At 47.1% G+C, this 17,409-nt stretch overlaps 1 protein-coding gene across 2 annotated transcripts in view; it reads right to left on the bottom strand.

The window, feature by feature from the left end:
• Positions 1–483: 483 nt before the first annotated feature.
• The window catches only part of KLHL38 (kelch like family member 38), a 45,810-nt gene continuing 28,884 nt past the window's right edge, over positions 484–17,409 (bottom strand). The window contains exon 3 of one of the 2 annotated variants that reach the window (XM_033929773.1): positions 484–1,538. In XM_033929773.1, coding sequence (XP_033785664.1) covers positions 1,249–1,538 — 290 coding nt within the window. In that variant the 3' untranslated portion in view covers positions 484–1,248. The remainder of the gene's footprint in view (positions 1,539–17,409) is intronic. The other variant, XM_033929772.1, reaches the window with a different exon arrangement.

Genomic DNA, 17,409 nt, shown 5'->3' with positions numbered 1-17,409 from the left:
AGTCTTCTCCTCAAGTCTCACTCTTTTCATTTGGTTTTCATCAAGATTCTTTGCCGATTTGGGCACTTTTCTTTGGACCAGCATGGAAATTATATAAAGATGTCACGCAAGCACTTTTGGGACCACAGAGGCTCCAGCTCCCCTTTTTTTTTTTGGGGACTTGACAGCACAAAATCAAGGAAGGAAACACCATTGCAGCAGCTTGACACTCCTGACTGAGGCACACACTGATGTTTACTGAATCAATTAAGAGATCTCTATAATAATATGAAGCATGGAGTGCCCTGGGTTGAGGCCCAGGCATGCCACTCTCTCCCCCGCGGTCTCACACACAGGCACATAACACACACCTGGCTTTCATAAACTTGCGGATCTAATTGGCTCATATTGTTTCAGTTTGAGACAAAATATCAGTCCCACAGGCAAATCCCACAAGCAGCAACACATACCCCCTACTACCAAATCACGAGGCCAACTCGGTTCTATAATTCCATTGTTTACCAATTCTGTACAGCGGTTTGAAGAATCCTGAAATGAGTCTACAGTTTGCTAGCAATGATTACATACTATTTAAAATAACTTCAGTGGTGCATAACCCAAAAGTAAAATGAAAATGTCCCGTTGCCTTTGCATCAAACTAATAAAAATATATTATCTTACACTATATACAGTAGAAAGTAACAGTAATGCCTTGCTTTCTGCCAGCAATACTAGGAACACATCTGTCCCCTTGTTTTCTTCTTCCGTTTAATTTTGCAAATGGTTCTCACTATTGTTGTATAGAATTCGCCACGCTGATATTGTATAACAAGGGCTACAGGTCCTCTCAGTACTGTGGCAAGGGCGTGCTATTGGTAACAGAATTCAGTTGACATGTTTCATTCCAACAGGATCCCAACGGGGTTTGTAGTTGTACATAGTTTGGAACTATGCGTGCGGTTTACACAATGGAAAGAAAGTCTGGCTACTGATCTTTGGCGTTTCATCTGTAGTACCTGACAGAAGTTCACTGCTATCATGGTATGCACAAACCTAACCTTATTGGACATATCCCTAGGAGAAGGCCTAGTAGTATCACTGGTTCCGCTATTCCATAACATGCGAATAGCCATACTGGGTCAGACCAATGGTTCATCTTGCCCAGCATCCTGCTTCTAGCAGTAGCCCGTAAAATCTTGGTAGAATCTTAACGAATGTCAAGATTCCGTGCTACCGATCCCAGGGATAAGATGAGGGGTCAGATGAGATTCAGGGAAGATTTGAAGCGCAAGGGACGCACTGGAGAGTTACACATTCATGGTCAAACAGTTTGTGTGGTAGTTTTCCTTCCAATGTCCACGTATCTGTGTCTGGGTCATAGCAGTCAAAGGAGTCCAAATCCTCGATCCCGTTGTCCGTGGTGAGGCAACGACCACCAGTTACATACAATTTGTGTTTTATAACCGTAGCCCCATGGTGCATTCTCCTGTCCTTCATGTCCGCACATTTAACAAACTTATTGGTTTTGGTGTCATAAGCAATAGTTCTCCTTGTATAGCCTATAAAAAACAAAAATAAATGAAATATTAGGAAAGTCAAGCTAGCACTAACTTTTTCTAATGGTATATCCTATCCAAAACAGACTTCTAAGTTCAAAGGACTTTGGGATTGTCATGTCCACCAAGTTTTGTGTGCCTCAGTTGTTGCGTAATTATCATGTGTCTGAGGCTAGATGTGTACATGTGTGTGTGTGTGTAAGACTGAGATGGTAAAAGGCCAAATCAGATCAGTGATTAGCCACAGTGGCAAGCAATTTTTTAGATGTTAAGAGGTTTCCAAGTTTATTGAGAACGTAATATACTGCTGTAGAGAGAACTATCAAAGTGGTTTATAATAAAACAAAACAAACAACAAGGCAAGGGAGGCGTCTTTTCAACCAATGATCGAGTCTTTATTCAAATTAAGATGTCCCAACGAGGATCCTAGTTTCGAAGTATGAAAGACGTCTTCCTCAGGGGACACTTGGGTGGTTGGCACGGATTCCCAAACACACTGCAGATTGTCTTCAAAAGCGTGTTTTGGAATCCATGCCAACCACCCAAGTGTTCCCTGAGGAAGGTGTCTTTCATACGCTGAAACTAGGATCCTTGTTGGGACAACTTAATTTGAATAAAGACTCGATCATTGGTTAAAAAGACGCCTCCCTTGCCTTTTTGCTCGTCTGCATATATCCTTTGTTACAATAAAACAAAACAAAGTGGAAAAGAACTACAATATTATAAGAGAAAGCCAAAACAGAAGGTAAACAGATTACAAAATGGCACATACAAAAAAAAAATATATATAGACTGAATATAAGACTAGCCACACTAAGTCAGACCAATGGTCCATCTAGCCCAGTGTCCTGTTTCCAACAGTGGCCAATCCAGGTTACAAGTACCTGGCAGAAACCCAAATAATAACATTATTCCATGTTACCGATCCTAGGGCTGCTGACCGATAAACCTTCCCTCTGCCGCGTCAGGAAGTTGCATGAGAGGGGGGGTCCCAGACATCGTGTCAGAGTTGCTGCCGCCACTGCCACTGACCCTTGCAGAGAGAGACTTAGGAAGGGAAGGAAAGGAGGGAGATTCAGGACCACAGAGTCCAGGATGGCTTTTCTATGGCTGGTGCCAGGACCTCTTAAAGGCTTGGCCCAGGGGGAATCTTGGCCCCCTACCCACCTCTTGGCAGTCCTGCACGTATACAACCCCTTGTATGTGGCTTTATGTCACTGACACATGCTGCTACAGAATAGGGCTTAGGCATCCAGCTGACACTTTTGCAAGTAAGCTTATATTTGTGCATGCTAATATTCTGTACATTTACATGTGCATGGAACACGCAGACAGAATTGCCCTTTTCATGTGCATCTGACTGGAGTTGTGTGTTTCTATATGGAAGACTGAGACTGCATTTATATTTACACTACTCCCTCGAAATTCGCAGGGGTTCCTGTCAAAAGGCAGGAGAGAGCAGCTGGAGCGAATCGCGGACTCGCTCATTTGCGGTCTGCTCTGACCACCTCTTCCTGTAGTAAAGTCGGGCTACACCAATCAGGAGCTACTTTGACACGCAGCTCCTGATTGATGTAGCCCGACTTTACTACAGGAAGAGGCGGTCGGAGCAGACCGCGAATGAGTGAGTCCGCGATTCGCGAATTCGGGGGCGACCACTGTATATATGTCTGTGTGTGTGTGTGAGCTATCAGTGGCGTAGTAAATGGGAGGTGGCCCGTCCTGGGTGCCATGCTGGGGGGGGGCGCTAGCTCCCCTCCTCTCCACCTCTCTCACTCCTCCTCTCGTCATGCGCGTGCCTCCTTCTCTTCCCCCATACCTCCTAGTTGTTTACCGTCACAAGCAACAGCTTTAACGCGTTACTGCTGGGGGGCCTTGCATAGGAAGTGACGTTAGCGGGAGAGACGGCGGGGTCGCGAGAAGCTCGTTGAAGTTCTTGTTGCTCGCAGCGGTGAACAACTAGAGGTATGGGGGAAGGGAAGGGAGGGGCCTGCGTGTGGCAGGGGGGAACAGGGTAGGTGGAGACTAGGGCACCATAGCCCCGGGCGTCTCTCACCCTCGCTACGCCACTATGTGATATTGGGAGTGAGTGTTTGGACCGAAGCTGTGTTTATCTGTGTGAGGTTAAGGCTATGCGTACTTGAAAGACTTTATACTGATTTTGTTTAAAGTAATAGATTCAGGTCCAGAACTTGCTAGTATACCCTCGAGCAGTGGTCTCATACTCAAACCCTTTGCAGGGCCACATTTTGGATTTGTAGGTATTCGGAGGGCTGCAAAAAAATAGTTAATGTGACAATTTTGCATGAGGTAAAACTCTTTATAGTTTATAAATCTTTCCCCCCCCCATCCGAAGGCCTGCATGTTCCCCCCTGGCCTCCTGGTCATAGTTTCAGCTAATTACCGCAGCCTGCAGAGAGGATCGCCAGTGCTGTAGCGTTCCTTGGAGGCTGCCATTGGCCTCCGCAGCACGTTGCTTCTGCTGCAGTGCCGCAGCACATTCCCTTTGACGTCAGGGGCAGGATCGTGGCAAAGGGAACGTGCTGCTGAGGACAACGGCAGCCTGCAAGGATTGCTACAGCATCGGCAATCCTCTCTGCAGGCTGCGGTAATTATCTGAAGGTAAGAGTGGGAGGCCAGGGGGGGAAGCCGGAGGACGCCGCAGAGAGTGGGCAGTACTAATACAGGCTGCGGGCTGCAAAATAGTACCTGGGGGGTTGCATGTGACCCCCGGGCCGCGAGTTTGAGACCACTACTCTAGAGGAACGGAGGGAAATAGGGGATATGACACAGAAATTTAATTGCTTAAAACGTATTACTATATAAACTAATCTTTTTCAGAAATGCAAAAATGGCAGAACTAGAGGTCATGAGTTGAGGGTGCAGGGTGGGAGACTCAGGAGCAATGTTATGAAATAGTTTTTTTGTGGAAAGGGTGGTGAATGCCTGTAATGCCCTCCTGCAGGATGTGGTGAAGACAAAACAGTGAGTGGCACGAAAACAACAACAAAGGAGACCAGATGGTGCTTAGTCCTTTTTATTATAAAACAGACTTGACACGATCAAGTTTCGGCCCAAGAAGGCCTGTCTCAGGAGTCTTGGTGCTGAATGATAAAACCAAAGATGTGTTAATCCAAATGTCCAAGTATTGCAATAGAAACAACTAAAAAAGACTGCGAGTGAATCACTTCTGCCAGCTTTACTCTCATTCCTCTGCCAGCCCTCTCCTTTCCAGGAAAACTTTTCTTCAGGAAACTGGTATCTCCTTTGTCTGGGTTCCTCCTGTACAACCCTCCTGCAAGGACAGGAGGGGTTCTCCAGCCTGTTTCACCCAGCTTGTCAAAACAGTGACAGAATTAAAGAATGCAAGGGATAAACACAGAGGAACGCTATATAGAAAAAGAACGGATTACAGCAATGCTTAAATGACCTCATAACTCTGGTGAGCTTTGACAGCAGCTTCAGAGGCTGGGAAGTAAGACCAGCGCCGGCCAGATTTCTATGGCCTGGGTCCCATAAATGGGGAAAAAAACAGATCAGAATCGAAGCCGATGTTTGCTTCAATGGCTACTCCGGTAGTTGGGAAGTAGGACTGGTGCTGGGCAAACTTCTATGGACTGTGCCCCAAAATTGGCAGGGAGAGAGAGATGAAATATACCACTATTTAATCATGGAGAAGTGGAACCTGTGCAGAGTGCCAAATTCAACTCTGGATGCTTGAATGTAGCTGCTTGCACATTGTGACTTGCCAGTAATTTGTTGTTACTATAGAGCAGGGGTATCAAAGTCCCTCCTCGAGGGCCGCAATCCAGTCGGGTTTTCAGGATTTCCCCAATGAATATGCATGAGATCTATTAGCATACAACGAAAGCAATGCATGCAAATAGATCTCATGCATATTCATTGGGGAAATCCTGAAATCCCGACTGGATTGCGGCCCTCGAGGACGGACTTTGATACCCCTGCTATAAAGGTACATATTTAGCCAGTGTACTGCCCAATTCAAGGAAATTTTTTTGGTTCGATTTGATATGATTTGGCCTATTACAGGGGTAGGCAATTCCGGTCCTCAAGAGCCGGAGCCAGGTCAGGTTTTCAGGATATCCATGAGATAGATTTGCATCTCAAGGAGGCAGTGCATGCAAATCCATCTCGTACATATTCATTGTGGATATCCTGAAAACCTGATCTGACTCCGGCTCTCGAGGACCGGAATTGCCTACCCCCGGCCTATTGAATCGATTTAATTCAATTCACTTTTTCTGCACAATCAGGCGTTGTTGGTTTTTTTTTTTTTTGGGGGGGGGTTTCAAACGTCCTGGCAGGTTTATTTTGTAGCTTTTCCACCCACCCCTCTCCCTTTGCCCTCTCCAACCCCATGCTGGTGCTGTGGTGTAAACAAAATGAACAAAAAAGTCTTTTCCTCATGCTCGCTGTCTAACACCAGCTATGGCGGGATACATAGTTCAGATGTGACAAATTGTAATCACAAAGTAGAAAATAAAATTATTTTTCTCCATCGTCCACTGCCATATCAAACATTTGTTTCTTTCCCACTGTCTACCATCTCTCTCTCTTTCTGCCTTGTGCCCTGGGTCAAACCTCTCTTTTCCCCACCATGCACCATCTCTCCCTGCCCTCCACCCTATGTCCAACATTTCTCCCTCTCTCTTCTTCATGCAGGGCTCCCTCCCTTCACCATATGCAGGATTTCTCCCTCTCACCCCTTTCTACCTCTTTGTTTCATCTCTCCCTTCCTCTCCTCCACCCCAACAATTCTTCCTCTCTCTTTTCTGCCCCCATGTGCAGCATCTTTCCTCGCCTCTCATCCCCCTGAACAGCAGCTTTCCAACCCTCCCTCCCATCCCCCTGTGCAGTAGTTTTCCATCCTTCCTTCCCATCTCCCTGTGCAGCAGCACGCCACCGACCCTCCTGCTGTGAGACCTGACATACCCAACGTGACCATTTATTTTTTCCCTCAAAATGGGACTGGACCTCCCCCTCGCCTCCCCGGATCCTGCCCCCCCTCCCCGTATCCTCCCCCGTATCCTCAGGGGGAAGGCTTGTGCAGTTGCTGCACGAAGATGTTGTTAGTGCGGCAGTGACTTGGTGAAATAGGCGGCAGTGGCCCATTTTTAGCTCATTCTGAAAACGGGACATTTAGGCGTCCCAAAGCTATGTTTGGGGACAACGGAACAGGTGAGCTAAAAACGGGATGTCCCATTCAAAATGGGACGTATGGTCACCTTAGACATACTTCTGGGCCTCCCAAAGCAGCAGCAGCACGGCAGTAGTCGTCCTTGATTACAGCCTGCCCAGCCACGGCATAGCTACTATTGAGTGAGCCCGGCAAAATGCCAAGGTCTGCCACCTCCCCCCCCTCCCTTGCTCAGCTACTTACCCGTCTCCACAGCTACAGCATCACAGACAGAGCTAAAGGTTGCCCCTCTGGCTGGCGAGACCTTTCCTCTGCCACATCCCACCCACAGGAAGTTGCATCAGTACAGTGGGATGCGGCAGAGGAGAGGTCCCAGCTACGCTACTGTCTTGCACCCAGTTGGGCGTGGTAACTGGTAGTGTGTGCTGTTCAATAAAGAGCATGTTCCCTTGGCAGGATAGCGCTTAGCATTGATCTTTCCCGAGGCCCATTATTGTACACCATTTATAGGATTTCCCCCTAGCTGTGCTGAAGTCTCACTGCTTTGGACGGTATGCCTCACAAGTGTGTGTGTCAGAATTCAGAATGAACAGCTTCTTAATCCAGTGGTAGTTTCTTTGAGAGGAAATTTAGTGTTAGTGAAAAGCAGCAGAATGACTTTCCAAGACACTGAAATAGAATCTAATACGTATTCATGAAATCAAAGAAGTATGGCGTAGATAGTGGCAGGGGAGAAGTGGCCTGGTGATCAGAGCAGCTACCTCAGCACCCTAAGGTTGTGAGCTTGATTCCCACTGCAGCTCCTTGTGATTCTGGGCAAGTCGCTTAACACTTCATTGTCCCAGGTACAAAATAAGTACCTGTCTAAAATATGTAAACTGCTTTGATTGTGTAAACCATACAGTATACAAGTCCGATCCCCTTTAAAGTCATTAATTAATCGCAGGATCCAAATCTGTGCAACAGATCAAGTGGAGAAGGCTTCATCTAAGGCAAGGCAGATATTGGGTTGTATCAATAGAAGCTTCGTCAGCCGAAAGCCTGAAGTCATAATGCCGTTGTTTAGGGCCATGGTGAGACCTCATCTGGAGTACTGTGTGCAATTCTGGAGGCCACATTACAGTAAAGAGGTGCGCAGAATTGAATCGGTTCAGCGTACGGCCACCAGGATGATCTCGGGGCTCAAGGGTCTCTCGTACGAAGAGAGACTGAACAAATTGCAGCTCTACACTCTTGAGGAATGTAGGGAGAGGGGAGACATGATCGAAACATTTAAGTACCTCACGGGACGTGTCGAAGTGGAAGATGATATTTTCTTTCTCAAGGGACCCTCGGCCACAAGAGGGCACCCGCTCAAACTCAGGGGCGGAAAATTTCATGTCGACACCAGAAAGTATTTCTTCACAGAGAGAGTGGTTGATCATTGGAACAAGCTTCCAGTGCAGGTGATCGAGGCAGACAGCGTGCCAGACTTTAAGAATAAATGGGATACCCATGTGGGATCCCTATGAGGGTCAAGATAAGAAAATTGGGTCATAAGGGCATAGACAGGGGGTGGGTAAGCAGAGTGGGCAGACTTGATGGGCTATAGCCCTTTTCTGCCGTCATCTTCTATGTTTCTATATGGTGTTAATATACAGAGCTCTGTTCCCAGACTGTCTCATCCAAGACTGAAAATACAGGGCAGTGGTTGCAGTGGTGTTGTAAGGGGGGAAGTGGGAGGTGCGGACTGCCCCGGGCACAGTGTCGGTGGGGGCGCCGGAACCTCTTTGCCCCGCCACACTACACCATGCTCGTGCCATCCCTCCCCCCCCCACCCTCTACCTCTAGCACGAGCAACTTCTCCTGCTTGTTGCTTGTGCCATCCTGGTTCCCCTCTAAATCACTTCCGGGTCAAGGGGCCAGGAAGTGACATCAGAGGGAAATCCAGAGCTGGTGTGAGGAGCCTGCTGGATAACAGCCACTCGCACTGATGAAGATTAAAAGATAGAGGGAGAGGGAGAGCGTGAGTGTGGAGTGGGGGCGGGGAGGAGAGGGGGAAGCGTTGAGTGGAGGGCGGGGGAGGGTGCGGGGCCCTGGGCACCTCCTACCCTTACTATGCCACTGAGTACATGTGAGAATATTGACGCCTCTCTGCTGGGAACTACCCACACATTTCTCATAGACTTCAGATAGCCATCAAAAGAATAACAATCTTGTGTTAGCACAGAATTTGGGATGGGGTGGACGCTGAATTAAAGAATTAATATCCAGTGACTTGTAATTCCTTGAAAACCATGCTGTATACAAAATTTTGGTAAATAAGTTTAGTTGAAGAAAATGTCTGTAAATGGAGCAAAATGTTCAATTTTTCTGGCAAACTGAAGAACACTGCTTTTGGTCCTGACATCACCAGAGCTGAATGATGGATTTATTTCTTGCGTAGAATCTTGAATGCGTTTCAGCTATTTTTCAACGTTCCTTCTTCTGTTATTGCTTGGAAAGCTAATCAGGCCAAGGGCAGTTTATGGGGCCAGAGCGTGGGAAGGTTTGCAAGGAGTTGGGTCATTATCTACGAACAGAGATGAGTATTGCAAACTAGATTTTGAGGGGGGGGGGAGCACAGACATAGTTTTTATTTTGTGTGGCTTATACAATCAAAGTGGTTTATATAGAGCAATGAAGCGTTAAATGACTTGGCCAGAGTCACAAGGAGCTACAGTGGGAATTGAACTCACAACCGCAGGGTGCTGAGGTAGCTGCTCTAACCACTAGGACACTCCTCCACTCTGAGAGGAAGGAGGTAAGATAGATTGGGAGGGGGGGGGGGGTTGCATGAATGAAGGTAGGAAAAAAAAAAGAGGACCTCTCCCTCCTAACCCTCATTTTTGCCTTCAGGGCCCCCTTCGATCCAGTGGTGTAGCCATGGGGGGGGAAGGGGGGGACGCGGGGCCTTGGGGGTCAGGTATTGTCCTTAGATTCCAACTACTGGAGTTGCCGTTGAAGCTCACTCCAGCTTATCCAGACCATCTCCTTTGCGCAATTCAAATCGTGAAAGTTTGCCCATTCATATTCTAGTTAGAGATTCTCTTTGTTCATCCCACGCTTTTTTTGAATTCCGTCTTCGTTTTCCTCTCCACCGCCTCCCTCGGGAGGGTATTCAAGGCATCCACCACCCTCTCCGTGAAAAAGAATTTCCTGGCATTACTCTTAAGCCTACCCTCCCTCAACCTCAGTGCGCATGCCTAATTACAGAATTGCCCTTCAGCTTCCTAGTGGCGCTAAATATTACATTACATTACATTAGTGATTTCTATTCCGCCTGTGCCTTGCGGTTCTAAGCGGATTACAAATTAGAAGAGATCCGGACATTACCGAGAGAATTATATAACAATGATACATGTAGATTACATGATACAATAGAGAATTACAAATTAGAAGATATCTGGATTTTTCCGATAGAATTACATAGCAAAGATTCAAGTAATTACAGGATACAGTGGAGAATAACAATATTTTTGGGTAACAGGGGAAAATTACCTAACATTGATGAAGAATTTTATTGGATACAGATGATGGTTGCTTATTTAGGAATATGAATATTTTTGGTAGGTATGGTTCGAGGAGATGACTAATGTGTTGTTATTCACGGGGGAGAAAGCTTGTGCGAATGGGGGGGGAGATTAGTAAGTGAGATTAATAAATATCCAGATGTATTTCAGCTGCTGAGACTGGCATTTAAAACTAATGCTGACCACCGAGGCTAAATCTGTAAGGCTTTTTCCTCATTCTATTTTTATGGGAAAAAAATTGCAAATTAGATCCAGACTTTGTAATTGATAGGACACAGATGAGCAGACCCACCCATACCTTTGGTCCCAGTATGCCCCATTTCTTGCCATAGAAAAAAAAATATGTTGCACTGTTTTTAATAAACTGTGAATCTTTAAACTAGGATAAGCTCCTTTCTAATCTTAACTCTATTTCATAACCCTTTTCTTTTTTTTTCTCTCTTTCTCCTTTTCCTTTCTCAAATTCCTACCGTATGTTTTTCCCAGATTTGTTTCTTTCCTATTTTATATTGTAATTCTTACTTCCTTTCCCCATTGGCAATGTAAGTACACTTCTCCTTCTGTATTCGCTGTGATAGGGGATTTACAGAACCGCAAATACAGAAAAACTGCAAATAACTTTTTCATATGTTATTCGCGGTTTTCTATTAAAAACCATTGTGAATATGGTGAAACCACGAATAACATGGGGGGAGACTTGGTCTATTCCTGAAGGAGAGGCAAAACACAGTAAAGAAAGTGCTGGGAATCAGCAATTTTCTCTGTAAACGCTTGGAATCAGCGATTTCTCTATGCAAGCTGATGTAATTTGGGGGGAGGAGCCAGCAAGCTAAAAACCACAAATAATCGAAACCGCGAATACGGAGGAAGAATTGATTTGGTATATTAAGTCCATGTCTCATATATTGTACTTCCCTGAATGTTTTTAAACCTTTTAATTTTTGTTCTTTGCTTAGAAGTAATTTTAAGCAATTAATCAAATTTTAAATAAAACTTGAAACTTGTGTCGGATAAACCCTGTTCTCCTTATATACAATCCAAAGGGCTGCCTTAAGAGAGTTCTGCCTCTAATCTAGACTACTTAGCCAGGGAACGTAAAAATCCAGATCAGGAACAAGATAGAAGCCCAGAGAAGGCAGGACTAGCCTTTCAGGGTAGACCTGCATGAGTTAAGGGCAAAAAACTAGAAAAGTTCTCAGTTGAACAATGCGAACTGCTGATCTTGGGGCTTCACAGAAGCCAGGCCCTTCCCTGTCTGTTAAAAGCTTACTTTTAAGTTGATACTCCTGTGTACATACTGACTAGCTGTAGCCTGGCAGGGAACATATTAAAACAGAGTTACAAGAGAATTATGTTTATTCCAGAGTTACCAGGCCTGCGATATGAACAAACCTGGATATATAATTGGTGGATAGCTCAATAAAGAGTTTTATTCTACTTTACACTGACTTGACTATGTCTGTGCTTCTCACCTGCTCACGTTATCCCGCTTGGCTTACTGTTTTCTAAATCCTTTTTTTTGCTCCTGGTTGGTATCTCTGTGACATTGACTTATTTTTTAAAAAATTTTATTTTTATTCGATTTAATATACTTTACAAGTAAAAACTACTTGCTATAGAAATAGTCATGTTTCAACAGAAAGACCATCATAAAGCATTGTAAGCTCCATGGTGCTTGTTTTGAATTATCCATATTTGTGAATCATTTGTTGCACAATTGTAGTTGAAAACTTAATAAAGAATTTTTTTTAAAAATAAATAAATAAAGCATTGTAACATATAAAATAACTAAAATTATGAAACTTAACACTTCCTTAGACTTCAATCAAATTTAGAAAGAGTGGGGGGAAAAAAAAAAAAGAAATTACAGGGAGTAACATTCCAATAAAATTCAAAGAAAAGAATAAACGGCTACAACCTGGCTTTACTTCTTTGAACTACACTCCCACCACTAGATAGACCCTTGAGGTCTAGAACGGATCGTAGATGGTCTGATGTGAAGAAAACATTTTAAACCCATAAACTTAATATGGATATGCTAACATGAATGTAGCACCTAACCTCCTTGTCTCCTCGCTTATTCCCAAGAATAGTTTCCACCTTTCCTGAGTTACTCTGGTCACATCATGGTATAACCATAGACGTTGACCACAGAAAAGTATTCCAGACTTTTTAAAGAATAACCTCATAACAGAGTTAAGATCTTGTTCAAAAATAAAGTTAACAATTAGAGTTGCTCTCTCTTTAACATCTAAGAATGACTCCTCTAACTGCCGTAAGATTTTGCAAATCATTGTCAGGGACCAGATTCTCACCCCTAGGTATATCAGTTAGTGTCCAAGTTTTTTTTTGAAACAGGTAAGAAGTATGCTTTATTTATGGGTAGGATCTGGTCTTGAGGAAAATTCAAACATTCTATGAGGAATTTAAAAAAAGTCTCAATTGCCTGTATCTTTGGACAGTATAGTACTCTCAAATTCAATCTTCTATTATAATTCTCTATCATTTCTATTTTGCGAGAAGTAAAAGTTTGTTCTTTAATTATGGTGGAAATCGAATTTTTCAAGGAGGTTGACTCAACTTGTATTTTGTCCATGTATTCTTGTTTCACTTTAGCAAGGCTAACCGAAAAGGTATCAATTTTCTGAACCAGTACCTCCATATCTGATGCAGTCTTCTCCACCTTCACATCTATCTTCTTTATAGCCTCCAAGAGTACCTCCAGTGTCACTGCTGGGCTTATTGCTGATACTCCATCTCCTGCACCGGTCTTTCGGCCCTGCTTTCCAGCTGGGACGGTAGCTCCTCCCAATGTCTGCTCCGGGGTCTCCTGCTCCTCTCCCTCAGGGTCAGAGTCACCACTCTGTGCAGCTGCTAGACATGGAGGCGCAGAGAGGAGCGGCGGCGTTAGTGATGTCAGTAGGTCCAAGGACTCGAGTGCTTCCTCACTCACGTCCAACGCGGAACTCTGCCGCCGCGGGGATAGCTGGGTGTCAGCTTGGCTCTGTGGATGAAAGAAACGCTGGATCATCCGCTGGGCTGGAGACGACGTGAGCAGCGGTGCCTGTGCCGCTCTCACATTCCCCTTCCTCTTAGTATGGGGCATGTCGGCAAAGGTAAATAGCAGCTTCCAAAGTATTCGTAGTAAAGATTTATAAGAAAACGCTAAGCCATCCAACTCAGCTAAGTGGCGTCCACCATCTTGGATTCCTCTCTCACCTTTTGTCCGACATTGACTGTTTTAAAGTGAACCTGTTTATCTTTTTTGGAAGGGTTATCAAGTTGGGATATTATATTGCATAGTCTCTTCTACGTTAGGTGATCCTGCAGCATTTAATCCTGGCCAAACCCAAAACTGAGAAGAATACAAGGTTCCAGTCACGGTATAAACCCTAAATAGGAGAAAATAAGATTTGTCAATACTGAAAAGTATTTCTCCAGATTAGCAACACCTGAAATCCGGATAAATGCGCTGAGCAGGATATTCAGAGGCACTGGTCCTGGCCAGACTATCCTGATGGTGCTAAGGATGAGCATGGGGGGGAACCAAGACAGTATCACAACCTTGGGACAACCTTTTTGAAACAGTGAGCCTTGCCAGGTAAAGGGAAGGTGCTGAGAATAAGATTTTCTTCCAAATTTCTGGCTGGTGAATTCATGTGTCAATTGGGCATGACATGGTTTATTATATGTATCCACTATAATAATACCCTTAGCATGCATGCGCACTTCAATCCCCTTGGTCCCGTGTCTCTGTGATGCCGTGCACCCGCATATGCAGTAGGAGCCTGCGCATATTTCCCCAGCAACGTTCCTGCCCCGACAGGAAAGATGGCTGCGGCCCGGCCTCTCCCACTCCGCCTTCATCTTTAACCGAAGCGACAAACTCCAATAATTCAACGCCGCCATAACGACCAGATGCCTCGCTGGAGGGCCCGACCTCGATAACTGAGGGCCCCTGCTGCAGAGATGGACACGTAATAGAGAGCATAGTGTCTGATTCAGTTTCAGCTTCACTGCTTCTCGGCTTCCTCCGTCACTGACGCCTGGCCCCACTCTTTCTCTACCACAGAGCTGTGCGGCTGTGGGGCATTTGCTAGGCTGGTCCACTTCGAAAATGCGGTCCTAGCAAAATCCCCGAGGCTGCCCGGCCTAGCGGATGCTGGACAGGGAGCAGGGAAGGGAGAAGGGGTACTAGGGGTGCTGCTGGATAGAGGGGAATTAAAGGAAAGGAGAAGGGCTACCGCTGGACAGGGGGAGTAGGGAAGGTGTCTCCTGGATAGGGGGGAGTTAAAGAAAGGGAGAAGGGCTACTGCTGGACAGGGAAAGCAGAAAAGGGGTGCTGCTGGACAGGGGAAAGGAAAAAGGAAGGGAGAAGGACTACTGCTGGACAGGGAGAGCAGAAAAAGGGTGCTGCTGGAGAAGGAAAGACAGGGGGAGAGAGACATAAAGAAAGAAAGAAAGACAGACAGACAGGGGGCCAGGGAGTGAGACAGAAAGAATGAAAGAAGGGGCAGGGAGAGAGAAAAAAGACATACAGAAAAAAAAAGAAAGAGAAAAAAAATAAATGCCCAAGTCTACACATATATTCTAGCACCCGTTAATGTAACGGGCTAAAAAACTAGTTTTATATATACTGTCTCTCATATAGAACAGTGAGGCAGTTTATAATAAAAAAATAAAAAAACAAAACAAAAAAAACAATGAGAAAAGGACTCCATTAAAAAAGGATAGTAAAAAGTAAAAAAGCCAGAGAAGAAATTAAAGTCAAAGAGGTAATCAAAAGATAGTATAGAGCAGGGGTGTCAAACTCAGTCACATTAAAGGGCCGAAATCCAAAACATAGGCTAAGTCGCAGGCCAGACCCCACCCCTATAATAGTATATACACACACACTATAATCTTATTAACAACACATAATGGTTAAATACAAAATTAAACTACACAAAGCACACTGTATGCTTCTCAACATTCATTTCTACCAGAACACAGATAACTCCTATGCAAAACCCCTATGCAAATCCTGGACCACAAACTAAAAGTACTAATACAGTGGTGCCTCACACAACGAACTTAATTGGTTCCAGGAGCAAGTTTGTTATGTGAAACGTTCGTTATGTGAAACGCGTTTTCCCATAGGAATACATGTAAAAAAAAATAATTCGTTCTGCAGCATAAAATATGCTAAGATGACATAAAAAAAGATAAATTTTTGGTTATTATTTTTATTTAGATACATCTAAAAACATAATTGTTTTTTAAAACAACACATTTTTTTAAATTTAAAGACAGACTAAGTAGAGTCTAATTTTACAGTGAGAGAGGGCAGAGTCTCAGCGGCAAAAACTGGGACTTAACTGTTCATTTTTTTTTTTTTCTACCGTGTTTCCCCGATGATAAGGCAGGGCCATCAAATAAGACAGCCCCCCCTTTTTAGAAAAAAATGTAAAATAAGGCACCCCCCCGCAAATAAGCCACCCACCGATACCTGCGCTTACCCGAATCGGGTGGTACGGTGGGTGACTCCGTGTGGTCCCTGGCACCCCCGACACGATCGGGGCAAGAGGGAGCTCAAGCCCTCTTGCCCCCCCGACTCCCCGACACGATCGGGGCAAGAGGGAGCCCAAGCCCTCTTGCCCCCCGACTCCCCGACACGATCGGGGCAAGAGGGAGCCCAAGCCCTCTTGCCCCCCCGACTCCCCGACACGATCGGGGCAAGAGGGAGCCCAAGCCCTCTTGCCCCCCCCCGACTCCCCGACACGATCGGGGCAAGAGGGAGCCCAAGCCCTCTTGCCCCCCGACTCCCCGACACGATCGGGGCAAGAGGGAGCCCAAGCCCTCTTGCCCCCCCGACTCCCCGACACGATCGGGGCAAGAGGGAGCCCAAGCCCTCTTGCCCCGCCGATTCCCCAACTCCCCGACAATATCGGGCCAGGAGGGAGCCCAAGTCCTCCTGGCCACGGCGACCCCCTAACCCCACCCTGCACTACATTACGGGCAGGAGGGATCCCAGGCCCTCCTGCCCTCGACGCAAACCCCCCCTCCCCCCAATGACCGCCCCCCCAAGAACCTCCGACCGCCCCCCCAGCCGACCCGCGACCCCCCTGGCCGACCCCCACGACACCCCCAACCCCCTTCCCCGTACCTTTCTGTAGTTGGCCGGACAGACGGGAGCCAAACCCGCCTGTCCGGCAGGCAGCCAACGACGGAATGAGGCCGGATTGGCCCATCCGTCCCAAAGCTCCGCCTACTGGTGGGGCCTAAGGCGCCTGGGCCAATCAGAATAGGCCCTGGAGCTTTAGGTCCCTCCTGGGGGCAGGGCCTGAGGCACATGGTCGGGTTGGGCCCATGTGCCTCAGGCCCCGCCCCCAGGAGGGACCTAAGGCTCCCGGGCCTATTCTGATTGGCCCAGGCGCCTTAGGCCCCACCAGTAGGCGGAGCTTTGGGACGGATGGGCCAATCCGGCCTCATTCCGTCGTTGGCTGCCTGCCGGACAGGCGGGTTTGGCTCCCGTCTGTCTGGCCAACTACAGAAAGGTACGGGGAAGGGGGTTGGGGGTGTCGTGGGGGTCGGCCAGGGGGGTCGCGGGTCGGCTGGGGGGCGGTCGGAGGTTCTTGGGGGGGGCGGTCGTTGGGGGGAGGGGGGGTTTGCGTCGAGGGCAGGAGGGCCTGGGATCCCTCCTGCCCGTAATGTAGTGCAGGGTGGGGTTAGGGGGTCGCCGTGGCCAGGAGGACTTGGGCTCCCTCCTGGCCCGATCGTGTCGGGGAGTCGGGGGGGCAAGAGGGCTTGGGCTCCCTCTTGCCCCGATCGTGTCGGGGAGTCGGGGGGGCAAGAGGGCTTGAGCTCCCTCTTGCCCCGATCGTGTCGGGGAGTCGGGGGGGCAAGAGGGCTTGGGCTCCCTCTTGCCCCGATCGTGTCGGGGAGTCGGGGGGGCAAGAGGGCTTGAGCTCCCTCTTGCCCCGATCGTGTCGGGGAGTCGGGGGGGCAAGAGGGCTTGGGCTCCCTCTTGCCCCGATCGTGTCGGGGAGTCGGGGGGGCAAGAGGGCTTGAGCTCCCTCTTGCCCCGATCGTGTCGGGGAGTCGGGGGGGCAAGAGGGCTTGGGCTCCCTCTTGCCCCGATCGTGTCGGGGAGTCGGGGGGGCAAGAGGGCTTGGGCTCCCTCTTG

This window comes from Geotrypetes seraphini, chromosome 2 (assembly GCF_902459505.1).
Source record: "Geotrypetes seraphini chromosome 2, aGeoSer1.1, whole genome shotgun sequence".
Taxonomy (NCBI): domain Eukaryota; kingdom Metazoa; phylum Chordata; class Amphibia; order Gymnophiona; family Dermophiidae; genus Geotrypetes; species Geotrypetes seraphini.
Note: the sequence above shows the minus strand (reverse complement) of the source record. Positions and strands in the feature narration are given on the sequence as shown.